The sequence below is a fragment of the Nothoprocta perdicaria genome, unplaced genomic scaffold, assembly GCF_003342845.1.
Source record: "Nothoprocta perdicaria isolate Ctin4 unplaced genomic scaffold, notPer1 scaffold_66, whole genome shotgun sequence".
Lineage (NCBI taxonomy): Eukaryota > Metazoa > Chordata > Aves > Tinamiformes > Tinamidae > Nothoprocta > Nothoprocta perdicaria.
Window position 1 is genome coordinate 2,800,551 of NW_020455932.1, and position 27,796 is coordinate 2,828,346.

Sequence of the window (27,796 nt, forward strand, 5' to 3'; positions counted from 1 at the left end):
CACACAGTTCCTCATCTAATTAAGGCTCACAATTATTTAAAGCTCAGCCATGAAAGTGAGTGAACTGGAGTCGTTCAGGGGAAAAAAACGGAGAAATATTAGAGATAAATTAATCTTAACTGGGTCCTATCTCCCGCTAAAAGCTAAAAATCTTTTCCTTTTAAATTCCAATTGTGACTTCAGGGCTAAGAAATTATGATTAAGCTAGTTATTAAGATGTAAACTCGGGGAATGGAAGGCTATAACGTACTGGGCACGCAGAGCAAGAGCTTCACTACATCCCATGTCTTTGGGGGAAAAMTGAAAATCTCTCTATTGACACTGCAGGATGGGAACAACAGGGCTCTAAATCCTTCAAAAACATAGCAAATGGGATCTACAGACAGTTAACAATACCAGAAATGTCCATCTGATTGAGATCGAAGCGATATGGTACTTTTGTTGTTATACAGCAGTGATTTAAATAGAAACCCCTCAGCAATCAGCCACCTTAAAGCAGACGAATATCTTTCAAAGCTGGSAACTAGAGCTCTTGGAAGTGGAGTTTCCTGCTGTATTTTGAAACCTAAAACCCAATCCTGAATCAAAGCAAAACTAACCTGGCTCGTGCACTGCTGGGCTTGTATCAACCCTCACTGGCAGCATATTGCCCTTTACTCATGGGATGCTTCCTCCATAACTCATTAGCTTCTATTTATTAAATCTAATCTTGGGTGAATTACTCTAAATAAAAGATTCATTATTGCAGATTTTTTTAAAATCCTTACCAGCTGCAGAACAGAGCAACTCATCTGCCAATTAAGCCAGGGTGACATCCAGATAGTTTTAATTCTGATGGATGAAAACCAGATTACTTTAGCGTAACTGGGATCTTCTTTTAATAACGAACAGATCAAGCACAGCAGAGCCACCTTCCTATTTAGAGAGCAACAACAGAAAAGCTCCACTGAGAACACGGTGTTTCAGACTGAGGCCTGCAGTGACATCGCACTTCAGATGCTCAAACGCGTTGCCCTTGGATGGGGCGTCGCTCCACGTCCTGCATCTGCTGCAAGCACCAAGATGCCACACCTGGTTGCTAACCTTCCAACACAGAAGCAGCAAATCAAGGTGGGTTTTGCTCTTTTATTGTAACCCCACATCTTTACGGGGCAACACAGAGGTAATGTTACAGACAGCGAGAACAGAACCCAAACTCTGCGCCTTGGATGCTGGGTCACAGGGACAGCCTGCGCTCTCCAAATGATTTGCGAGGCAGGAAGGAAACACAACATGATTGACTAACAAGGGTTGTRTTAGAGAAAAATAGTCCATCTGCAGCTGGTGGTTAAGTGCTTCCTTTTCCTCCCTAAATATAGATGAAATGCTCAGCATGGAACAACTTCAGTGTCTTTCACCCAACCTCTCGAGCCTGTTGCAGCACCGTCGGGACGTGTGTGAAGCCCTCACCCATCAGGGCCCCCCAAGGCACAGATACAGGCGGTGCTGGAAAGCCTAGTGAAAACAAGAAGCCTGGTTTCCTCCTTGCTGGATATCTTTCTTCACTGATGGACAGTGAGGAGCACATCTGCCCAGGTACCACTTGTCCCCACCCATTTGGATTCAAGAACACCACATCTGCCTTGGGTGCTGAAGAGCTAGGTAGTGCATCCTTCTGAGGCAGCAACAAAACCATGCAGACAGGCAAAAGCCAGACGGCTCTTGGCAAGGGAAGCCTTGACTTCCTCTCGTCTCCTCCAGGAGAGCAAGAGGAGGAGAGTCATGCCCTTAAAAACGCTGCTTTTCTCCAACCAGTCTTTGATACTGACCTCATCAATGTGCAGCGTCATTCTCTGATGATACCCTCTTGCACTTGGCCTCGGAGATGGAGRAAAACAGTCTCATTGACCGTATCATTGCAGAGAATTTCCTAAAAGCAGCTGACTCGTTTCATTTGGCACCTTATGCTCTGAGAGGAGAGGAAACCTGCTGTGCTGCCACCACATGTCTACTGCTACCCTACGRCACCGGAGCAGGCAACATCTAGCACAGTCGGCTCCCAACCAGGAAATAACACGGGAGAGAAGCAAAGGTRCAAGACAAAATCATGGTGCCCAATCAAACAGTCCTGAAGAGTGTTKGGATGCTGGGTGTGGACACAGACCTCCCAGTAAAAGGCAAGAAGGATCACTGCAGCAACTCTTCTGAGCTCCAGCCGCTCGATTCACACCTCATGAGATTTCTACAGAACAGCAAAGGGTGGGATTTCAAGCCTCACTGACATGGAAATCAAACCAGGTAACCCAGAAAGAAGTCTAAGACACTAAACAACAAGCTACAATCACTCTYGTTCAAAAAAGCATTCCAAGGCACCTGCTTTTGCCTTTAACAGCCACTCATCCCGCTCACCTCAAGGGTACATTAATTGTTACAGTCCAAGGAGAGCCAGTTGCCTCAGTTGCCTCTCTGGAAAAGGTTGCTGGAATTATTATGTGATAAAGTTGTTGCTGTCTCAGTATCTCAGCCAATTAACTCAAAAGTATTATGAGAAATTCAATGTTTGCACTTTGGTGTTTATAGGATTTGCTACAAAACAAATATAATTACTCAAGAACTCAGTGCTAGTGCTAAAGAAAGCAAAATCCAAGAGGATGGGGTCAAAATGCATGGACACATCTCAAGGAGAGATGAAAACAGCTTGCAAAAAGGGTCCTAGAAGGTCAGCAGGGAGACACAGAAGACAAGCTAGGTCAGTCCTCATACACAGGGCAGCCCAGAACAACCCAATGGAGGGTTGCATCCAAGTCTTGCTCTCACTTCTTGTTGTATACTGCGAGACACAGGATTTACATAGCTTTTTTTTTTTTTTTTTTTTTTTTTTTTTAAGATGTCTGTCCATATTATCGTGGAAAACAAACCTTTTTATAGGAGGCTTAAGTTTTTAAGGTTATAGTGAGCAGTGTAGCCCTGACAGTCAGCCTCAAAGCTCACCGAGATAAGGGGAAGTCATTTCACCTCCCTTTGGGAGTCACTCCCAGAAGCAGCACTCTCAAAAGCACCGAGTGTTCGATTTTAGAGGGAAATCTCGACACAAGGAACCTACTTCATGTCAAAAAATAATGGAGCGAGGGAAGACTTGGAAGCCTAATGCCACTTTTTTTGAGAAACTAAAGCACCTCAAAAATCCAAATGGATCCTCTCTATCTCCTCTCAACTTCCTGAGATACAAAAGTTCTGCTAGACATATAAATTGCAGTTGCCTCTCCCTAAATCCCCTTTTCAACCTAAATCCCTGGCGTTAAGAGACTTCAGGGCCTAAGTCCTAAACTCTAATTCATCAAGCAAATAAACGCCAATCAACGATTGTCCTGAAGAGGAGGAGCAGGGGCTGTAATCAAGACATGTTATTTCTCTGACAGTCCCATATCCTTTTGTATAGCCTGGCCTTTCAATACCAGCTTTTAAAATTATTAATTTCACTCCAAACCACTTCATCTGAACACCCCAAATATTTTCATTGGAACACTACAAAACTCAAATCTAGTAAACCACAATGAAACAAATCATATTTGCTGATGATTTTTATTACCCGCTTTGAGCAACTCCTTAACTTCTTGTTTTAAATATATCTTTGATTTTGCAATTACTCACTAGTTTGATTGCTCCCCCAGCACCGGTTTCCTGCAAATAACAAGGACTGACAAATTTTATTCTCCACTGGAGCCTGAAATTCAGAATTAAAAGTAATAAGGAATAAATTTAGCTTTTATTAGTTATTTTAGTACCCAAGTAGAGATTGCTTCCAAAAGACGCCCCCTTCTAATGGATTTGGAAAGCTRAACAGCTGTTGAATTCCTCCTGGGCTGGTATCAATCTATTCTTGTTACTAACGGTGTTGCTTAAATTATGCATCAATACCTTAGGCAGAAACTGCTTTCCCTCTGCTCCCTGGGCCTTTCACCTTRGAAGGGGACAGGAGCATTTGTACTCAAGGATTTGCTCAGGTGGAGATGTCGGTGGCAATATCTGAGCCTTACGGGGTAAATAAAGCAACTTTAAGGTGCATTAAAACAAAAATTGTGCAATGTTTCTCGTTTTTTTCTTCTCCTTCCTACCCACTCCCATAAGTGACAAATCTGGGTCACTTTCTTTGCAATTTGCAACTCTCCGCTGGGAGTTTTCCAACAACGATTCTAATTATTTCCAAGCACTGATTAAAAAAAAAAAATCTTTCTCATTTTCTGTACGTGAGTTTTTCAAGCCATCAGGAACCGTGCGACCTGCAAGGTGGTCAGAATCCCCCTGTGCACAAAGCCCTGCCCACCGCTCACCAGCCCCAGCTCCCCTCCTAGCCGCGGGAYGAGGGGGTACAGGCGACTTCAGCAAAAGGGCGGGAAGCGAACGCAAAGAGCAAAATCAGCACACAAGTAGCTGCTCCATCAGTTACCTCACTGGCACGTTATTACACGTTTATTATCTCTATATTAAGCTGTGCTGGAGCCCAGAATGCCAAGTTGTGCTTAATAGTTTTTTCATATTCTGYATCCTTAAAAACTGAGGGGGCATTTTCACCTATTTTTCAAGCAGGGCTCCAAGCAGACGTGTACGCACCACCGAAACACGCCCGGCCGGCAAAGCCCTCTGGCAGTGGGAGGGAKGCTGCTCTGGCGTCACAGGGCAGGGCTACAACCTCTTCTCCACTGCCAGGATGGAGAAGGGGTATAAAAATTTATGCCAATTGTTTCATTTGCCCTTGAGACAAGTTTTACAGGAAGGCAATTTTGATTCAAAAAGGAAACCCTGCTGGGTCACCATCCATGCATCAATTTGTCTTTTGCCCAAATTGCTTCTCCGAAGGAAGGCAAACATTATTCCTACTCTGACTATAAGGAAGACTATAATTTTGGCAGGGATCACCAAGATGCAGGAGAGGAAGAACACAACTCTAAGCTACTCTGCTCCCTTCCTTACAGGGTGCTGCATACAACAACTAGAGAAAATAGCTGCACTTACTGGTGAAAGCTGTCAGGGAAAAAGGGATATAGGAACAAGATGAAGACAACTGACCCACCTCAACACAATTTGCTCTTGCCCTTCTCAAAATTCAAAGCAACAAGTGCAACTGAAAGCACAAACGATACTGTAAGGAGCTCTTCTTGCAATGGCTTCTTGCTTGAATCACTGCTGTGACTTAGGAGCACCAGCTGAATCCTGCAATGGTTTTATTAACTAGTCTGCAGAGCGCTCTGCAGMACGTGCTAGAAGACCTTTCTTTTCCAAACTACCATTCAGCTTCAGAGGGAAAATTTGTTGGAACGGAGCTGCTGTGCAACGCTTGAAGGTGGCTGCTGCACGCGTTGCCCTGGCCCAGAGGGGTCTTACCTTCTTGTGAGCGATCAGGAGACAGTTGGAGTGCTCGTGTTCGCAGGCAATTTCGTAGTCCGGGATGAGGTCAGCCAGCTCCTGAACAAAATGCACCACCTCCTCATGCCAGGGCACGTTGGCCATGGTCAGGTTGCTGGCCGAGCTTTCGCCGCAGTAAGTCACTCCCTGACGAGAAACACAGACACCATCATCATCATCTTACTCCTGGAAAGCTTAAGGTAGCGCCACACCATCTGCTGAAGAATGCCTGTTCTGCCCCCTCTTCTCCCATCTTTCACACTGTGTCTTGCAGAAAGGCATCCGGATTTGCAGACATTCCCAAACCTGGCTTTTTCCCTACTGATAAGCCTCCAAACYGTTGTGTGCTGAGGTTCTTCAGTGAAACAGGTTGTGCTCTCTCCTGTAAAGACACTCTTAAAAACATCCAAATGGATGGTGTTTGCATGTTTAAGTTACCAAAGGACATTCAGGAACGTCACTTAGCATTTCCAAAAAAAGCATGAGGTAGACAGAAAAAAAAGGCTTGCAAAACTCTCGTTCAACACCACGCAGGACTGCAATTCAATGTATAACTGCCCTGTGTGCTGCAGAAGTCTCAAGTTCCCTCCCCATCTTAGATGTCTGCCACTACCCTTTCTGATCCCTACGAACTGCTTTCCAACACCCTTGCAGAAGAACCATATCAGTCATCCTCCCTAACTGTGCTCCGGGGAAGCTCCAGCAGCCTGGCGGCGCTGGCTCTCCCTGCTTCCAGCTGTTAAATTTAATTATCAGACAGTTAAAACAGGCTGTCTGCCTCCTGCTCCTTTTCCTTGTAGACAATTGCTGTAACTGCTCCAGACCCAGATGATTTTGGCAATCAGCATTACAGATAGCCCCTGTGCTCAGGAAGTCCATTTTCTCCCTTTCTTGCACAACCTGTGTAATGAGAACCAGTTAACGGTAAGTAGCCCTGTGCTATGAGAACATACATTTGTGCAGTTGCAATTTACTGAAGATTTTGAATAAAACACCCTTTCCACGTAAATGCTAGGATCTGGAGATCTCAAGTTCCTCTGTGATTATGGGTTATTTTACAGAAGAAGCGGGATCCCTGTTCTTCTGTGAAAAATGGGCATTTCCAACATCTAATCTACCCATGCATATCAGTGGGACAAGCTGCACAGCGCACAGATCACGTCTTGGCAGAGATGCAGTTTATTAGCAGAAAGTAGGTGCAGATGCTGGCAGGGCAGGAGCAGCTCGAGGACAGAGAAACAGCAGATTTTCTAAAATCCTTTCCTGCCAGAAAAAGGGGGACAAAACACATCTCTCTGCAAGTGTGCAAAAACATATTTCTCTTCTCTCTGCATGCACACAAAATGTGCGATTCTTGAGAGCACAAAGAGAAAAAACACCAAAGAAAGTGTAGATAGTGCAAGGGTAGGACAAGGCCAACRTTATCTATGAAACTTGTGATTTCTGAAGACAAAGGCTAACTGCAAGTGCAAGCCACACGAGAAAAAAAAACAAAAATCATGTATTAGAGGCTGAGAAGCTGTGAATTTGCATGGATCGATGCCTATCCAGTGTCGTTCCAACCCACGGCATCCTCTGCACATCCTTCCCTAAGTTGCAAGAGTGAAGTCCCAACTTAGATAAAGGTCCTGCTCTCTTCTGGTTTCCAGACACTCCTCAGCATCCGGCTGTTGAAGGACCGGAGTTGCACAGCAGCAAGCTCCTGGCTTTAGGGCATCCACGGCACAGAGTGCAGGAGCTCCCCTGCCAGCCAGCTCTGCCCCCACCCTGGACCTACCTCCAYGGACTTCATACTCCACCACAGATATTGACACGTTGATGAAAGAATGAACATTCTCATATTGTCATCCTCAGAAGGCCACGGGATTTTAGAAACTGGGTGAAGGATTCTGTCTCGCCTCCCACGTCTAGCTGAAGAAACACAAACCACCAGCTTTCAAGCCTATTTGTAGCATTCTGGCTCCGTATCAGCAGCGCTATCTGCATGGATTTCTTTAATAGACACTGGATGCTTCTCAGCATGCAGTGATACCATTTTAATGAAGATATTGAGTAGATTCCTCCTTGCTTCTCCCGCATTTCATCTAGATGAGAAGGCAGCTAGGTATGCATCGTCCCCATYAAAAAGGAGAGATAAGGGACATTTGTCCCAACTGCTCAACATTCCCCCACCGTAACGTAGCTTCTGAGCACAGGCGTGATGGTGCCTGCACAAATTCAGGATGAGGGAGTCCAGGCCAAGAACAAGATGCACAAATTGTGTTGGCAAAGCCAACTGGCCCAAATGGGGCCCGCTCAAGAAGCGAGGTAGGATCAGGAGCTAGTGGGAACTGCACGAGGATGGGATGTGGGAGCAGACACTCTCAGACCCACAGGGCAGATGCAGGAGSCAAGCAGGAAATTCAAAGCACTCAATTATACACCTTCAAGTTTGCCAGGGTAAATGCCTGARGGTATGAGTAAATAAGCAAGGTTATCCATAAATGGGTGGAATGGCAATGCCAAATGCAATTAAAACAACCCCAAAACCAAATACCTTCCAAGTATTTGTTCTGGGTGTTTACTGTTCAAACTGTTTATTGTTTCTGGGTGTTACTATTCATAGCAGGACGAGTGTATAGAACTGCTCTAWGCCTTCCTTGGTCTTAGATATGATATTAAAAGAGCATGAGAGGTTTCCAAGAAACCTGAGCAGGAAAAAAAAAAAATATATATATATATATATCATCTTTGGCCACCTTTAAACTAAAGGCACAGAAGTGTCCGTTGCTTACTTCATAAACCATCTGATTATTTTTCAGTACTGAAGATTATTCTACACCAAGTATCCAAGCAGATCCCCAAACCCATACACTCCTGTATAAGAACTCAATCCAGCTGATACTACTCTCACATCCTTTTGTTTAAGTTAATACAATAAACATCGGGAACTTAAAAATCCATCTTTGACTCTGTCTCTTGTGCATGCAAAGATCTAGTCGCTGAATTATGAAGTGACGTTGCTCAAAAGATGTTTTCATCTATGTTTAACTGTCCCCTCTGCGTTAAACCAGTAGAGAGACAGCGGGTTCTTGGGGCAGGTCTTCCTCCGCCTCCCACTGCAATCCCCTGCCTCACCAATCAGCCTGAGGGAGAAAGGGGTGAGGTGGGACCTTTGTTTCCATTRCACCCTACACTGAACCAAGGCACGAGCACATTTATGTGCTTTAGTTGCAACAGCCACTGTGATCCTACAGGTAATTGCAATATTCGTTCTCCATTGCGGCTCAGTCGACGCACTGAGATGGCTGGTACTCAGAGAGCCCAACCCCACAACCTCTCCAGAAACTGCAGCAGAGCAAAGCAGCTCCTCCTAATCTCATAAYTTTGTGATCCTTTGTTCTATTAATTTGGAGATACGATCGCTCGAAGCTCCCAAGTTTCTGGTTTAGTGTTTACCGTGACCTCAGTTTCACTACTGCCTTGTCCCATCTTGAATTAACTTAGTAAAATTCCCATAAGTTAGCTCAACGTGGCTTTCAAAAGTATATTTTTCTTCTTTCTTCCTTTCCAGATAAAATTCATTCCTGGCTCATAGAACTGGTTTAACCTAAYGCATTGCAATGCAGGGTACAAGCCCAAGGACACCCAAAAGGGTAAATTCATTCAAAATTCCATCAGAAACTTGGCTCTTCTTCCCAACAAAAACTCAAGCCTCCCATAAACTCTCCTGGTAGTTTTATCATCTTTGCTCTTTGTTTGAGCTATTTTATTCTGGTCACAAAATCCTATCAAGCATGCGTCTTTAAAACACAGCACACACAATTTTATGGATGATTATGTTCTCAGTTCTCATGCTTTTCTCTGCAGAGAACACTTCTATTTCCTTTTAAATGGTATTTGCATCCGAATTATGTTTATGGCACCTGGTCCTGCCTAATATTACATTGTCGAGCTCTAATTCAGCCACATTAAAGCTGAACGTGCCACGGTCAGCACTAAACAGAGACGGGTCCTTTGCAAACATTTGAAATTAGAGCCAGGCGAAGCCTGCTGCACCAGGCAGATTCTCAAATGGGGCTACAAAGAAACCAGGGTAATTGCAAACTGTACAAGYTTGGGAAGCGATTGCCTTCTCACTTTTTAATTTATGATGGACCTCCTCTATTAATCTGCCTGAGCAAAGCATATTAAAGCCGCGTACCATAACTCAGAGCCAGCGTGGAAACAGGTCTGCTACACACAACAGAAGACAAGCCCAGGGAGTATTGAACAGGGCAAGTACATTAATTTTTTAGCCCAGCTCTGAAAGTCTGGGAAATATTTTCAATGTGCTTGTATTAGTGCAGCCAGCCACGCAAATAATGGGATATGTATCTCCAAAGTTCAGCTGTACAGACACAGCTCCATATAGCACCATTTTCCCCTCGTTCATTATACAGATTACGATTCCGCAGCATGAAAAATGTATGACTACAGAGGRGGAAAATTCTTAGGAAGCTACAACATGACTCACTCCTTTAATAAACTTCAAAGATATCATTTACAAGCGGGGAAAGAAAAAAAAAACCAGCACACAGGCAAATGGAATAACTAAGTACTTGGACGGCTGATTAATTCGCATGCACAAATCAATGAAAATCAGCTTAGTGGCGCACGGAATGAAAGCACAGCAGCCTTCAGCTTCCCCAGCTTCTTAAAACTTGAGTTAATTAACAGAGCTGATACCACTTATAAAACGTGAGCAGTTGATTAGGGCGGTCACGTTATATTTTGCCGTAATAGATGAAGACAGCTATTAAGACATCGACTATTAAAAAAAGGAAACTGGTCTATTGTGCTCCGCGCTCCCTGTATTAACTTCTCCACGGCAGAAACATCAAGGATGCTGCTTCTTAATTAGTTTTTAATATGGGTGCTTTTAGCATACTAATTACGCTACGCAGCTTTTGACAAATACCTTGAAGGAGGCAGAGGCCTTCTGAAAAGCATCTCCGCTACCCTTGGTTAGGCTGCTAAGGAGCCAGGGCAACGGTGCCGAGCACGTTTCGGGTTTCCAGGCTGCCGAAATGCAGCTGGATGTTCACAACTGTAYGTAGGCCAGGTTTTGTGCCAAGATAATTATCACTGGGGTGAGAGAGAGGCACRAGAAGCCCCAGACACGGGCTGCTCTGGACGTTTCTTCCATCAAGCTCTGGCTCATTGCCGGAGATCTCAGCCACCACCAGCCACTGCAACGCACAGGGCTACCAAGGAAGACAAGGAGGGAACTAAATATGACAGCACTTTCTTCCTTGGATCAGCTCCAGCTTTCCCAACTTAATTACAGACCGAGAGAATTTTTTTTTTTCTTAACTTGTAGCCCACAAATTACAAATTTGGTGTACTGAGGCCTGCCTGTGTGAAATACCAGAAGAAGGGAGTGCAGTCCAAGAGCTTCCAGCAAGTGCCAAGTGACAGAGGGACCGTGCAAAAACTGGGGCACTCTTGACAGGAGACAAGCACAGACTGTCTCAGATGACATGTTGATAGTTCACACTCCCTGCAGTAAAAATGCTCGTTACTTGGGCATCAGCGTCGCCCAAATTCCACAGACAAGCTCTCACGTATGTCTGCTCCTCACTGCAACGTGTAGGCTCAGTGGTTGGATTTTAACCATCATTTCTGAGTTAAATTAACAAAGGACGTCAGTCAGAGCTGAAAGACAGGAATGGAAATGGACAGTTATGCAGCCAGCCCACGAGCTCTCCAGCTACAACACACGTGGCCACATGCAGACCGGTGCTGCAGGCGCTCATAAATTTCAATCACCTTCTCTGATGTCACAGGATTTCCTCATATAAAGGGTAAGGGCTCCAAGATCACAAAGTTTCACTCCAASTTTCTGAAACACATTACATAGACACCAAAAGAGAAGAATCTACTTTTAAAACCACTCCAAACCCTGCTCCTTATGCCCTATACAGAGAGACCAGAAAGAAGGTAGGAAGAAGTTGCCTTCAAGCTAGGCAGTGACCTGCTTTGCTACGAGCCACTCCMACTGCGCTCCTGTTTCCTCATCTGCAGAACAGGGAAAATGGGGCTAATCCCCTTCCTTGGCAAGGGGAGCACCCATTTTGATGGACAGAAAACATCTCCTTAGCATTTTTTGTTACAGTTAACCAAGCACAGCAGCACTGGGATTGGGCCATCACATATAACCATCACCCCTACACTCTCTATGAGCTACAGCTTCCTTGGTCTTATATTTATTTCAGAATATTTAAGGTTGGAAGGGACCTCTACAGATCATCTAGTCCAACCTTCCTGCTCAAGCAGGCACACCTAGAGCATTTAATCCTTGGTCATATCATCCAAAGCCTCACAAGCCTGATGCCATTATTATAGCTTCTGCTTCCCATTTATTTTGGCTACGAACCTCTCCTAAAGCAAGGAAATAGATGAGCAGAATGTGTTATAGCCTGGATTTTTACGGGGCTTGCATTTACACACAAGCCTGGTGCTGGGCTGGAAAATTCCAGCCCAAATGGATCATATTTCTATCAAATCATAGGCTTGACTTAAAGGCTGAACTTTCAACAAAACTATGTGGCAGCTTCACTTGAAAATTCAAGATTGAATCATTTGCTTATGTTAGACAGCAAAACTTGTTACCAAGACTTATTATACACTCAGARCTAAGACCAGCCTCTTAGCTGGACCTCAATCGCCCTTTGGTGTGGGGATCAAGAGGAAGCACCAGCTGGTTCCCTGCTTCTTGTCACACAGATGTGTGAACTAGAAGAGCTGAGCTCAGCAGAGGCAGCTCAGAACTTGGCCCAACTCAGCTGAGACCACACGCAGCTCCAGGGACTGGGATCTGCCCAGAGCACTTTGGGTGGCGGATGGCCATGCAGACCATGGGGAGATGTCCCCATGGACGCCTGGGGACATGAGGAGGTGGTGAGGCCGGTGAGCAGCCTTGCAAAGCCCTGCTGCAGCCTGCTCACTACCTGCRGCCTGCTACTACCTCACAGCAGCCCCTCAACTCCTTGCACTTCTTCCACGCAAGGGGTGGTTGGAGGAAACAGAGAGCACACCATGTCTCTTCAGGCATGAAAATTATRCATTGCTTGGATTTCTTTTATAGCAATTGCCAGGACAAGTGATCTTTGCCTTCATCTTCTCTTCATCCCAATGCAGCCTGTGATGGCAGTAAGGATTTGAATAGCTTTTTGACAGGTGGGGGCAATGGCAATTGCGGCATGTAATTAAAAACTCATTAAAGCAGAGCTCATTCTCCTCTTTATTTTAAGCATTTAAATAATCCTGCTGTTTAATATGACAAGGCTGAGSGGCCAGGGACAGCTCCTTCCCTCCAGCCCTTGCTTCCAGACTTTTGCTTGGTCATTTGAATTTCAYAGCAAAGCCTCAGGCACCGAGAGCAGGAACCGAGCTTCCCAACCCACCAGGGCAGGTGTTTTTTAGTAGTTAAAACCTAACTTCAAGAAGGCTTTAGGAAGGTGCTACAGACCTCATCTATACCCTGCCCAAGTCCTGTCTTCAGAGAACACCACGCTCTGAGCAGCCCTTGAGCAGATGACAAACCAGGCTGGTATTTTCTACTGTCAAAAGGATGGAGAGAAGCAGCAAAGCTCTGCTTGGCCAGGGAGCAACGCTGACGTTCAGGCAAAACAAAGCTGCACTGGAGCAAACGCAGAGGCTGTCGCAGGGCAGCCTCCTTTTGCTTTCAGCCCTCTTGCCAAAGCCATGGGAGGGCCCCCACCAGCACAGAGCTAGCTCCAAAYCCAGGACTCAGCTACATTTCCCTTCAAACTATTTGAAGTACTTAGTTCTTAGTTCTGAAGCTTCTTTAGTTGAGGAAGAAATATAAATGGCAAAACATTGTGTGCTAACAAAAATCTGTCTTCTCAAACAAAAAAAAACCAGAATAATGTTTTTAACCAACAACAAGGTTACTGCTAAAAGACAAACTGCAGGTTCGAGATGTTTAGGAAGTATAGGAAAGATTCTGAATAACTGTTAGTCACACTATGGCACTAAAACCAAGCTTAATGCAAGAAATAAAATTGATGTGTATTTAGCAACCACGAGGCTGTTTCTTGCTTTACGTGGGTTTTACACAAGAGTAACCAATGCTAATTTCTAGTGGCTTAAATAAGAGAATAGGGTCCCACTGAGTTACACTGCTGTAAGATACTCATGTAAATGAGAACAAGTCTTAAGCCCTGCAAGAATCCAAATCTCTACCCACTCCATCCCATGCGCCTCTCCGGAGTAACAGGGGATTAAGCTCCATTCATCTTAAATGAACGTCATTTATCTCAAGTATTTAACGGGGAAATCCTGCTGAGCTGAGCCTCATTTTCTAGCAGATGCTTTGCAGCATCTATCTCCTAATATTGTTTGTTTATTCGCATTAAGCAGCACCAGGTCATAACCTGTCATGCTGTGGCTTTGAAGGAGAACAAACAAAAAAGATAAGCCCAAATGGTGTCAGATATGATGAGATGTTGAATATATTCCTCAACATCTTTCATTTTCAGAAGAACTTCAGTTTCATTGGAACGGATGAAACCTTTGGGGGAAAGTTTTCCACGCGGCAAATGCTGTGTGGAGAGCAGTGAAATGCTGTGGCTGGGCTAGAGAATCGTTATAGACTCAGAGGAGTGTTGGCCAAGGGCAGAGGCAAGTCCTCCATTGAGCACACCTCAACGCTGCCCCTCTTCCTTCGGCACCTTGTTGTACCACTGCCCCCAGGCAGGACGGGGTTTTGGGGACGGAGGGCAGGTTTACACACATTCTGCTGGCTGCATCAAGGCAGCAGGGGCAAAACTGCTTGGCCACGGGGCAGCAAMGCAGCCAAACAGCCCAAGGAGAGAGATCACAGCTCTCTGCTTCACCCCAAGCCGTGAAGTTTTCTGAAGCCTTCTTGAATCCACCCCATGGGRCAGAGGAGCTCCAAGGTGTGCAAGATGCCTCCAGCGCCACGGCGGCAGGTGCCAACCACAGGAACCCACCACAGCAGAGGGCTGATCTCACAGCAGGGCCTCGAGCAAGAGCTCTGCCAACCTGGACTGCAAAAGCCTCTGTGACAACGAGCTGTCTGCGGAGGACACAGCTGAAAGACGAGGAGGGCAACCTAAAGATCAGTGACTTCACCCAGGGGCACCAAGGTGAGAGAGAGAGGAGGAAAATACCATCATGCCCCCTCCTACCACACCAAATTATCTGTGCTTTGGAAACACTGCTCTGCAGCAGAAAAACATCAGAAAYGAGTAGATGAAACTGCAAAACCACCAAGGCCGCTGGCTGGGCTAATACTATATTTAGGATGCACTGCTTTCCCTCTGCAGGGCACCAAGTGCTCGCCTTGTGTAACATTACGCTCCCTCCAAAGAGGCAAAGATGAAAGGAAACTTCGTTAAGAAAAAAATCTTGCCCCTAAATAAAAAGTCAGATATAAAAACCCACCAGCAAAGCCCTTCGTGCCTTATTAGCACCAATTTAGGTCCTAAATGCAACAGTGTCAAGCAAATCCTTTCCTCCAGAAAAGCCATTTGAAAGGCTCCTGATCTGTTAAAGGCACGGAAATACTATTCAGATGACTGGGCACTGGCAGCAATGCCATCCATCAGGGTGAGCATCCCCCTCCAGGTCTCCAAAACTAMGATAAGGGGCCAGCCTGAGGTGACTTAAAAGCTCAAATTCCAGCCTGTGCTGTAGAAGGAGGCAGAGCCAGCCTGCTGACGGGTTATTTTTTGTTGGTCAATATGAAAACTCATTAGCCTGTTTTTTTGCACTCACCTGCCTGCTTTGCAAGAGCAGCGACCTGTCCCCTTGCACCAGTAAGGGCAAATGGCACAAAACATTGCAGGGACCCTGGAAGCCCTCGAAAGACCRTGAAGTCGTGAAGCACGGTTCTGAGCTTCGGAGGAAATACGACACTTCCTCCGTTACTTCCAGCCTAATTCAGCAAGAAGGAAGGAAATATTTGCTGCACCCTTCAAAAAAGCCTCAAACCCAAGCTCCCCTGGCTCTGTGATGCCATGCTGGGGACTGTCGAGATCAACAATTTTCAGCATAACATTTCAAGAGGGCTTTTTAATACAGATAAAATGGAGGTGCAAGGTGCTCCTTTGCCTTATGACAAGAGAGAAAGCCATGAGCTGACCAGGATGAGCTTCYGAGAGCGCCAGSCCAGGAAGGCAGAGCTGGGCAAGTGCTGCCRAACAGGAACACGTACGTGCCAGAAAGCAGTTTGAAGCAGTCACTGAGTGCAGAGAAGACACTTATTAACGCAGCCATGTGGGCAGGAGACCACTTGAAAGGTCTTTTCCCTATCTAGGTCCTCCAAGCCATGATTCTGCTAGGGAAACACGGTCGTTGGGAGAGGCAAACCCCACGTCGACAAGATCTGTGACTCTCCTTACGCTCCTTGCACGCGCCARCGAAGGAGCCTCTTGCCACCAGGCTGCAGTAAGACAAAATGCCAGGCAGGAAGGGTCCCCAGGGAGCAGCCCTGCTGGATTTTACCTGAGGAAGATGAATGGCTCCAAAACTGAGGTTTTTCTCGCCAAATCATACAAAAGTTTTGTTTTGCATTCAGCTATGTATTATAGCAGCACTTTCAAGGAAAAAGAGAAGACTCAACACCGACAACGTCAACACCTGTGGGTTTTGCTTCRTAAGGAAACTTCAACACCCTTCAAAGCATCAGTAAATGAAGGCTGAATAAAGGAAAGGGGGGGAAAAAAAAAAAGGAGAAAGTCTAGAAGCAATAAAGCTGGAAAAATACTTACCCGAGCTAAATGGGTTGGTTTGCAGATAGGTTGCAGGACCAAAATGCTGCTAATCAATCTTTATGGGACATGTTACAATTTGCCTTCTACATTTTCTAAGTATCAAATTGATTCCTCCCAAGATAAAGCACCTCCTGCCACACTGTATCTCACATGCTCCCCTGAGGAGCTGCCCTTATAGGGTCAGGCCTCATGTCCCAGAGGTCAACAGCTGCTCTCGTTTTGCACAGCCTGATAAACCCCATGCCAGCAAGGCAGATGTTATCACCTCCTCCTGGCAAAACTGGAGACCAGGATGGGACGAACAACACCATGGGCTACCAACGTGCCCCAGATTATAATAGTGCTTCTGTACTATACTACATACAGAAGAATGAAGAGAAGAAAACAGMATACTGATGGAAAAAAGCAGTAGCACTGTGCAGCTCACCTTGAYCTCAATGAAGTCCGGTTTACCGAGGGAAACCAGCTCAGCATAAGCTTTGAGTTCATCCACGTTCCAAGCTTTGACCAGCGTCAGCCTGTAGACCGTGCGCTGTTGCTGAAAGAGAGGGAAAAGGGCACAGTGACACTCCGTGACGCCCAGCCTCCAAAAGCAAAGAAAATTCATTAATCCCTTCTCAGGAAACCAAAGGCCACCTCACTTGTTCTTTCTAAAAAGCTATCGGTGCCACTCATGAACTGAGCCAACTTGGGTTCTACAATGACTTTATCTTCTCTCTCTATACCCCAAACAACCGATGCTTTYTTTATAGAAGCATTTGTTTAATGGCAAAATAACCAGCAAGTTTATTTCACTTTGATTTGCTTCCCCAGGCATAAAGTCTCACCATTAGTTGCTACACAGATATTTCATTTCCTCCAGATGGATCATCTGGCATCGGTCATTTCTGGACAGGATGAGCCAGAAGAGACAGACCATTGTCCGCCCCAGTCTGGTAACTCTTGCAGCACATTAGGTACAACAGAGCAGGGAAAAACGGCTCTCCTGTGATCAGTTAAGCCAAAYGTTTTATGGGAAGCAAAAAAGCGACAATTAAAATCACAACCAAGAAACATCCCAATTGCTCTGCTCAGGAGCCAGCCCATAAAGCCGGYGGTGCAAGTCGTTAGGAACCAACACACGATGGCCACAGCGTTAACAGCTACAAGAGCAGCGTCCCCCCGTCATCGYCCGCCTGTTCCTGCTTAACCGTCCGGCTCTGCCTCCCAGCACCTCCTGACAAGCCTGTKATTTCCAATTGGCAACGGGAGACAAGCACAGAAGCTGAGCACTGCACCTTCTCATTGCACTGATGCAGCTCCTCGGATGCCCAAACTTTAGTCCAATCTTTACTCATTCCTGTATACAGCTGCAGATCATACTCAGAAAATGTCTTGTTTTGGAGTGATTTCCAATTTCCCTCTCAGGGCAGCTCCCTGAAGCAGCTACAGGCATCCCAAGGACATCTGCCACCTCCAAGATTGGGAGTCACTTGGCCATGGGACAACTCCACGCTTGGCTGCTTGGATCTGCTTGTTTCTTCCACCATCTCCCTTTGCCTTCTGTGAAATCCCAGAGTTTGGTGAAATAAACTGTTATTTATAGAGCAATCTTCTGGCAAAATTGGTTTTTGAATTAACTCATTTCAATTCTCGGGCACAGAGCAGTAAAATGGGGCACAAGCAGCAGCTCCCCTCCAGCAAAAGGGCCCAGTGACCCAGCCAGGATGACCAAAGACTTGGCAATTGGTGCTCAGCAACGTGCCAAAGGCAGCAGCAGCAAGTGCTTCTGCTCCGAAGAAGGTCAGACCTCCGTCACTTGAATTAAAAGCCACCTCTACCTCTCAGCCACAAGCGGGTTCCCAGCACAGCATTGCCCCACAGTTCATGCTGTCTGCAGTAGGCACGTGCTCTGCTCCAGTTGTCAGTCTGTGTTTGTGGAAAAAAATGGCAAGATTGGTACCAGAAACTGTCTTGAGCATCCCATCGCTAAAGTTCTTTGTGCTGTATGCAAAAAAAAAAAAAGCATGGAAAATCTTCCAGGAGATAAAATTTATGTCTACAAACAGTCAACAGTGTTTTCTCCTTTGTGTGTGTGTGGTTTTTTGTTTGTCTGTTTAAAGAGTTAATTTTTGAGCTTCTTAAAAAATTAAGCATCCGTAGAATGACTAACATTAAAGAATTAATGAGAAAATGATTAAAGGCCAGATAATGACATACATTGACAGATCCGGTCCTCCCTTTTGCGCTCTGCTTTTAAACACATTAAGCTTAGGAATGAGAGAGGGAGGCTCTTACGATTCCAGTGAACTGGCAGAAGAAAAGTTCAGGCCAGAAAACAGTCGAGTATGAAATCCAGAGTTAGTTTATTAAATAAAAATAATATAAAAATGAGAGCACTAATAAAAATAAAGGAAAAATTACCATATAACAGGAACAGGAAAACAGAAACAGGAAAAATAGCTCATGAGAAAAACCTGAGATATGTGTCCACCTGTCAATGGTCTGAAGGGATTAGATACCCAATTAATCAAGAAACATCTCCCCAAAGGTCAACGCTGACTAGTAAACAAACAGAGGTAGCTCCAAAGCAGCAGGAAATACAGCCACGGGCCTCAACAGCCCCACCAAAACCTTTGGATCGGGCACCTCCAGGTCCCGCGTGCCGCACTGGGAACCAGGCCCTGCCTCAGCTAAGCAGCAGCGCAACACGAAACGAGGCCTCAAGGAGCCCTCTTTTTTGTTGTTGTTCTTTTTTTTTTTCCCTCTCCACTCTTTTTAGGGGGTGGGGGAGGTAATTGCATGCTAAAATTAAGAACAAATTTCTGAATTTCTGTGTTGAGCCCAACTGTAACTCGGCAGTGCCCCCACAGCAACACGGGGGAAATGGTGAGTTAGAGCCTCTCCCTTCATCGAGGACAGACCCGAACCTTAACGATATGAAGAACACAAGAAAATCGTTTGTGGGAGATGGGAAGGAARTCTCACAAAAGCTGCTACCAGGCACTCAGGCCCCAGAGGGGACCCACACCAGAGGGGACCATCGCAACTCAGAAAAGAGCAGCTGCAGACCATGGATAAGTTCACCGTGCTCAAAGAAAACATCATTTACACAAGTTAACTTTACCGGAGAAATCACGTTCTTTGCCAAAAAGCAACATAAACTATGCATTAAAAAAATCCCAGCATGTTCTACCGAGAAACAGGTGAAATGAGATTGCAAAGCCTGCCAAACAAGGCTATGAAAAGGAAACAAGTACACTCAGTTTAGGTAAAATACATAAGCGTGCATTGTCTCTTACAGTAAGGTCTATACAAAGAGATGCTTTTCCTCATCCCTTTTAAATCTCAGTTATAATACTCTCAAAACTACTTCCTAATTCACTTTAGGAGTCTAGCTCTAAAGTTCAACTGATTCATAAAGCTACAGCTGCTACAGCACATCATTAGAGGGTTTTTTCTCCCAAAAGGACAGCGTTAACTGACAATTAATAACCGCAGTCAGTTTATATTATCCATCACTTCAATGAGKGAGCTATCACAAAAACATAATGTCAGGTACTCCTCACTGGTGGGGAAGGCAGCACGTCAAACAAATTAGAGTATTATCCACAAGCATGCAGAAAAAAGTTACTGAGAATCACAAATTTATCCTGCAGCTGAAGTACCACCTTTCCAGAGGGCCATGTCCCTCACACGTCATCTGCGTACACAGAGAAAAGCCACTTTTTAAAAGTGGTATAAACGACAGATCAGAATGACTCAAGGCCTAATACTGCAAAGGGGTATATACAAGTAATCCTTAGACTGCTGGCAGTAAAAATACATTAATAAAACAGGATTGTGTATTATTTGTATTTGGTTGTACAATAGTGCCCCAGGAGATCCTGTTATAAGCACTGAAAATGTAAGACAGAGGAGTTTAAGCCCTGAGAATTTAATGATCTAAAACACAAGGATATAAAAAACCAAGAGCAACGCTCTGCACCCCACGTTTCCAGGAAAAGCAACCATTATTCCAATTCAGACAGCCATCAGAATAACATTAGTGTAAAAGAAGTTAATGTTATAACAAATCTTTCAAATGGATGAAAGTTGAGGGTGTGGAACTCAATACCCTTTAATGTCTGAAAACTATTCAGACGATCAGTCTTCCAGGAATCAGCAACATACAGAGGAGCTGCAGTTGACGTTGCTCCTGGAGCCCTTGTGTTGCTTTGACAAGTGTCCAGCGCAACCTGCCCATCTTCTAGGGCTGGATTGCCTACACACACCAAGCCCACCTTGCACACAGGCTTACGGAAGCAACACACATGCCACCCATCAGCTAAGAAAGGATAACAAGAGATGSAAAAACCAGGAGAAGACCATGCAGGGTGATTGAGCATTGGAAGAGTCTCCATTTTCCATTGTCCAGATTCTCCATTCTTGGAGATACTCAAAACGCCCTGCTAGACATAGCACTGAGCAATCTGTTCTAGTTAAGAACAGGTTTGGGGAATGGATCAGAACATCTCCAGAGGTCCCTCCAAACTCAACTACTCTGTGATTGTGAGTTCAAGTCTCTATTTGCTATAGCTATAGAGTAACAGATTTTTCTGAAGCCCCTTTTAGCAGAGATTCAAGGGCAGCTTGCATATCACCTCTTCACAAACCTCTGCAATGTGTGATGGGAAACAGCAGCTTTTGGAAAGCGCTCCCTTGGACCAGGCTAACATCCACACAAGGCAAGAGTTTGCAGTGGTGAAAGAAAGCCCGTTACTGTGGGAGGCGGAGAGCCCTTCTTCCCACCAAGTTACAACCATGGGAGGTCGGATAACAGCAATTCAGACCTTGAGGAGGAACTGGAAGAGCACAGAAATGAGTGGTCAAGTACACTAAAGCAAATCCATCCAAGGCCGGGGAAGCCTGAAGAACTTCTCAAGTAACGCTAAAAGTCCAGAGTTGATCGGAACGTTACAAGCCATAAAGTCCACGTGACTTGACATGAGCCACACTCGAGGCATTTCCAATCAAACACAACCTGGCCTTCCGAGTAGCAAGTGATTGCACTCATCTAGCTTGGACTAAATGAGAATGTTTATCAGCAATTTTCAGCCTCTTACTGATCAGGATTGTGGCTGGAGAACATGCTCTACAAAGATGATCTCCAGAACAGATCAATTGACTGTTAAAGGATTTTTTTTTTCCAGTTATGAACACTCAAAAGCCTAATAAAGTTTTCTAGTCAGCAGCTCTTTGGCTGAGAATCCATTTTTATACACACTGAACTACAGCCTAATCTCCCACGTCTTTTGAACCTTATTACGTGGAGGATCCATAAACCATGCTGGTATGGGCAGCACACTTAAGGAAGATATTGGTCTTCCTCTGTCTTTGCATTCTGAAGCCTGCGCTGCAACCGTCACACTTTCACAACGGGTCTCAACAGCACCATTAAATAAAGGCCAGCATGGGCTTATGTGCCAGAAAGCACATTTTGGACAGAAAATGTTGGCAGGAGGTCAAGTCACCTGCGTGCCCAGGGCTGTGCCGAGCCCGGGTGGGACACAGAGCCCACGCAGAGGCACCCGTGACATTGTCATTCAGGGCAGCACTCACTGCAGGCAGCAGAACCTACCGCTGATTTCAATTTTCTATCAAAACTATTCTAAAATGTTCCCAGTCCTAAAATATTGGCAAATGAGTACCTCGTGCGTGCACGTACTTTTGCCTCTAGCTACATCTCRCAGCTAAACCACTGAATATGCCTCAAGCTCTCAGAAAAAGCCCACGAGGAGACACCGCTCTCCTGGTATCCACTGTCCCATAATATGTTAATAAAGGTTCACACGTCAGTTTGACAAAGTACTCCCTTCTTGCTTCAATAACCAAGAAGGATGTGGGTTTTTATTTCCCCCCCAATCATTTCTCTTTAATTCCCTCCTTCTTGACATTCATCTTTTTGTAGATCAAATATAATTATTCTTCATAAAACAACCCAGGTCTAATTCCAGGAGGAAGAGGGGCGCACACGTCAACCATGCTGACGAGCACAGCTGTGGGATGGATGGTTTTAGAGGGGTTTAGATGGAAGCAGGGGAACATCTCCCCTKCACCAGGGGGGTCAGGGAGGAGGCAACAAAAAGCTTGGACCACACAGGACTATGGAAACAACAGGAGGGTGCTGGGTTTGACCACAGCTCCCTCTGACTTCACTGGGACTTGGGGACAGGGGGTCCCTACTACTTGTCACCTCGTACCCAACAAGGTACTCACATACCCGAGCTTGCCTTGCAAATGGAGCTAAGTTTTGAGGAAATTTGAAGCAAACTAGACATTCACACATCAGCCTTTGGCCTGTTATCAGTCTCCAGAAGTCCAAGGCAGCTATTTGGCCCATTTTATGGAAAAGCAGGGCCAGACATAACASGGGCAACAACTAGACAGACTTCCTCGTCCAAACCATGCACTGGGCTCTAATGAGCCCATTACTTTGGGGGTCTAATAAGACCTTCCCTTTGAATCTGCCACTTGAACTCGCTCCTTTAACAAAGCACAAGGCTTTGATGGTGAGTCAGTAGAAGAGTCCCATCATTTGGGAGTAATAAACCCAACAAAAGCTACCAAATTTCCGTGCACTAGCTTAAAGCCAAGTATTCTGAATATTCATACACCTCTCAGATATAAATAAAATAGCTTATTACCAGAAAATGACATTTCATTCACAGACCCCTCAAAATAAATCCGTATTTTGCAGCTAATGAAACTCAAGTCACAAAGACAACGTCGTCAGTAGAGCYGCAGCTTTGCTTAAAGGGGAAAAGGCAATCCTATGGGAAAAGGAACTATTGTGCTGATTCCTACCAAAACTTGTTCTTTTCCTTCATCCCATTTCACAGATCCTCGGCAGGTATTAAATGATGAATAGGAAGCCACTTCAAACAGCAACTTCTGAAGCTTTGCTAATGCTTCTCATTCCCGGCAACAAAAGGCTCCGCTTGCAAACTGGCTCCGTGCGACACATTTTGGGAAGGTCTGCGCGGGCAGGGAGCAGCTCTGATCCAGGCAGACACGAGCGAGACCGTGGAGCACCCACRCAAGGGTGCTCCCAAGGCYGGCGCGCTGCCCACGCTCGTGGCTGGTGCCTCGCGCTGAGCGAGGTGACCCCTCAGAGGGACAACCTCTCCCAAGAGAGCAGCCGTGCTCTCCATAGGCTCTATTTCCGTTCCCTCGTTCAGGTTATGTAACACCTGGCCAAGCGAGCAATTCCTGAGTCAAAGCCCTTTCTTACACTTGGAAATCTCTTTGTCACAGGGATCCACAGCATTAGAATGGGTGAGGTTGGAAAGGACCTCTAGAATTCATCTAGTCCTATCCCCCTGCTCCAGCAGGGACACCCAGAACACAGGGCACCCAGTTGCATCCTGGTGTGTTCGGGAGAACTTCAGGGAAGGTTCCTTCCCTCCTTAGAGGTTCACTGAGTAAGTGAACTCCTGCCCTCCCTGGGCAGCCTGTCCCAGGGCCCTGGCACCCTCCTAGGAAAGAAGTTCTTCCTTACATGGAGACGGAAGCCCTATGTTTCAATTTGTACCCATTTCCCCTTGTCCTGTCACTGGCCACCACCCAGAAGAGTTTGACCCCTTCCCCCTGCATTCTCGCCTTAAGTACTTATACATAGTGATCAGATCCCCTCTCAGTCTTCTCTTCTCCAGGCCAAACAGGCCCAGCTACCTTAGTCTCTGCTCATACAAGAGATGTTCCAGTCATCAATCATCTTTGTTGCCCTCCACTGGACCCTCTCCAGAAGCKCCATGTCYCTCTAGTCCTGGGGAGCCCAGAACTGCACGCAGTACTCTGTGGGTGGCCTCACAAAAGCTGAGTAGAGGGGCAGGATCTCCTCTCTCACCCTGCTGCCAACATCCTCCTGATGTAGGCAAGGATCCCATTGGCTTTCTTGGCCACGAGGGCACTGCTGGTTCATGGTGAACTTGGTGTCAACCASGACTCCCAGGTCCCTCTCCGTGGAGCTGCTTTCCAGCAGGTCAGTCCCCAGCCTGTCCTGGTGCCTGGGGTTATTCCTSCCCAGGTGCAGGACCCTGCACTTGTCCTTATTGAACCTCATGAGGTTCCTCTCTGCCCAACTCTCCAGCCTGTCCAGGTCCCTCTGGATGGCAGCACAGCCCTCCGGAGTGTCGGCCACTGCACCCAGCTTGGTGTCGTCTGCAAACTTGCTCATGGTGCACTCTGTGCCCTCGTCCAGGTCATTGATGGACGAGTTGAACAGCACTGGGCTCAGCACTGATCCCTGTGGGACACCCCTGGCCATAGATTTCCAAGGAGACTCTGAGCTCCACCCATMCAGCCAGTTCTTAGTCACCTCACTGTCTACTCATCTAATCCATGCTTCCTGAGCTTCCCCATGAGGATATTATGGGAGATGGTGTCAAAAGTCTTGTTGAAGTCGAGGTAGACAATGTCTCTCTCATCAAACCATGGCTCTCTCATCAGTCAGCCAGTCAGTCATTCCATCATAGAAGGCTATCAGTTTGGTCAGACATGACTTCCCCTTGGTGACTCCATGTTGACTACTCCTGATAAACTTCTGTTCCTTCACATGCCTAGAGACTAAGAGCCTAGAGTGGAAACACTCTAAGATGAGCTGCTCCATCATCTTTCCAGGGATGGAGGTGAGGCTGACCGCCCTGAAGTTTCCTTAGTCTTCATCTTGCTGCTCATATATTTGTGAAGCCCTTTCTGCTGTCCCTGACATCTCTTGCTAACTCTAATTCCAAACAGAAAAAAATAAACAAAACACAGCAAACCCTACAAGCAAGGAGCTATTCACTATATTCAATATATTTATCATATTCATTAAGATGCATCTTTGCACATGAAACCCTAACGAAGGCTAGAAGACACAAAATGCAGCCAAAGCAAAACATCTCCTCAGAATCATGGCTTTCCAAACCCTCCCAGTTCAGCCTAAAGGGACAGCTTTGGGAAAAAGGCTGCAAGCTCAGAGCACCTCTCCCAGACCCAAGGCTGCTGAGCTTCCAGGCTCCCAAAGACTTTGCACACAAGCCATGGCACCCCTCGCGCTCCAGGAGAGCATCATCAGAAACAAAAGACACAGCGTCCTTGAAAAGACACTCGATTAATCTCATCTTTTGGCAGCCAGGTTCCTTGCCTCCAATAAAAAGCTCCATCCGTTTTGGCTGATTTTGCACTTTGCAGTGAACCCGTGCGCTGGGGAGACGTCCTCCAAGAAGTCACATTGAATATTTGTGCAAAATCCACTGGGCAGATTTGCATAGTGGAGGGATTTTTTATTATTATTATTTCTTCAAAGATTAACTCAGCAAAGGCAGAAAAGTTTTCATCTTTCTTCAGGCTAATGCAGTCATTAAAGGAAAAAAAGTGAATCMGTTATGGCATGTAGGTATCTACTAAAAACATACATTGTTCAAGCCTATGCTATTAATATACCATTTTAAAGCAAGTTGAGGCTTTGTCTCTGTTGCTAAAAGAAGCCCATTTTAGCAGAGGATAATTAACACCTGTTAGCTACGTGCCTGTAAAACCAGAGCAGAGCTCAGAGCTTTGGTTTTTCTGCGAAAAAGTTAGGAAAATGTTTGGCTCCACAGCAGCGCCTACCTTGCAATCCACACCCGGCACCAACCCTCTGCGCCGGGGTCTGGCAGCCACTTGTGCCTCTCCTTCTCACCCCTAGGGCACCAGGAGAAAGCATCAACATTAAAAAAAAAAATCTAATTACAAAGTCTTAAAAAAAAAAAAAAAAAAAAGGAAAAAGATCAGACCAACACTTCTCGACTGCTCCTTCCTTTATCTCGTCTCTTGGCACGTGGACCTCAAAGTCACCCACCTGAGACAAACACTAAACAGCAAAGCAGGTTTTAAAACTGCTTTCTCTTACAATAAGCTTTGCAGAGAGAGGTTTCTTTTCCTGCACCAGTACTTTTATTCTGAGGTGTTAAGTTTGGAAAGCAAAAAAGCTTGTTTTCTTCTACAGTCTTTGTATAAAGTAAAAATAAAAAAAAAATAGAAGTAAAAAAGTAAAAAAATCCACATAATTACAAAACCATGAAAATTGAAATTTCTTTTTAAACAGAAATCAGTTAATCTAATGTTTTCATAGTATATAAAAATCACTTTGTACTGGCCAGCTTTGATATTCTTCAAAACTCCATAGGGAGAGGAACACATCTGCACTAATTCCCAATTCTGATTTTTAAACTGGAAAAGCCCATGAGGCTGCAAACAGTCCTGGTCTGTACTAAGCACAAGCCTAAGTGACCTAGATTGGAAAYGGAGGGGAAAAATATCCTTACTTTCTTAAATCATGTCCCTAAATCACCTGTTTTTCCCTGTACTCTCTATTGTATGTAATTTATTTTATTCCTTTATACTTCAGTACCCATTTATTAGTTTAATTAAAAGTCTCTAGAAATAAAACAACATATAATAATGTCTTTGCCTAAGAGTCAAAAAAATGTTTTTCTTAAATAAAACCATKTCCCATGGACACTCATTTTTAATACACCTAACTCCTGTAAATCACTACAAACGATGTTCTGTTGATTTAATTTTTGCTTTTGTAGTTCTGGGGTAGTTTCAGGAAATTATCATGAAAAACGTATACTCTTGGGGAGTGGGAATCCAATACGCCAATGCTTAAAGTAAGAAGATGGCATTACAGCAAACCAGATGAAACCTCCAGCAGAAATACCCTCCAAGCTTGCTATTACACAGACCACATCCCCTGACAATAATGCAATTCTTTGGGGGAACAGAGTATGTTTAATGCTGCAAAAGACAGAAAACTCAGTAGAACAAACCCAAYAGCGTTCCTGCCAGGGTCTGACCAAAGGATGGTTGCCACCAAGGAGCAGGACTCACCCGAGCTGGAGGACCTCACCGTGGGGCATGACCSCAAGCCACCTCCCCAGCTAAGAGGACTCCTCTCTGCAACGCTTCCAGTTTGTGCTCCAGGGTCACTGACTTCAAGCACAAGCTTGACCAGAGCCCCAGCTGTGCAGGCTCCCAAATACAGGCCCGGCCCYCTGCTTCACAGGCATCCATGGATGGCAGGCGGCCACGGCAGCTGTGGGGACCCAGGATGTCCCCGAGACGTGAGGAGCGCCCGCCCCACTGGCCACCACCGCTGGCACAGAGCCATCCTCACCTCTCACTGATGCTGTCAGCCAGCACGGACAGTCCTTCCCTTCCCAATCCCACCTGTACGGCTCCTTGATCCAACATGGAGAATCTAGGAGAATCACTGATTACTTAAACTCAGCAGCTATTTAAACTGAGCTTTCTTCTGAGCCAGTACTGTGTGGTAGATCACACCGTGAGGTAGATACGCTTGAGTCAGGTCACAGATTCATAGAATCCTTAAGGTTGGAAGGGACCTTTGGAGATCACCCAGTCCAAACCCCCTGCACACACAGGGTCCCCTAGAGCATGTGGCACAGGGCTGCGTCCACGCAGGTTTTGAAGATCCCCAGAGAAGGAGACTCCACAGCCTCTCTGGGCAGCCTGTTCCAGGGCTCTGATACCCTCGCTGTCAAGAAAATTTTCCTTAAGTTCCTATGGAACTTCTGATGCTTCAGTCTGTGGCCATATGATCATGAGCAGGGAAAGGAAGA

The 27,796-nt window shown here is 45.6% G+C and overlaps 1 protein-coding gene across 1 annotated transcript in view; it reads right to left on the minus strand.

Annotated features, from left to right (window-relative positions):
• Positions 1–27,796, minus strand: part of TYW1 (tRNA-yW synthesizing protein 1 homolog) — a 91,495-nt gene that overhangs the window by 5,955 nt on the left and 57,744 nt on the right. Inside the window, exons 14-15 of the mRNA XM_026050213.1 lie at positions 16,594–16,704; positions 5,362–5,529 (exon numbers count right to left, since the gene is read on the minus strand). Coding sequence (XP_025905998.1) covers positions 5,362–5,529; positions 16,594–16,704 — 279 coding nt within the window. The remainder of the gene's footprint in view (positions 1–5,361; positions 5,530–16,593; positions 16,705–27,796) is intronic.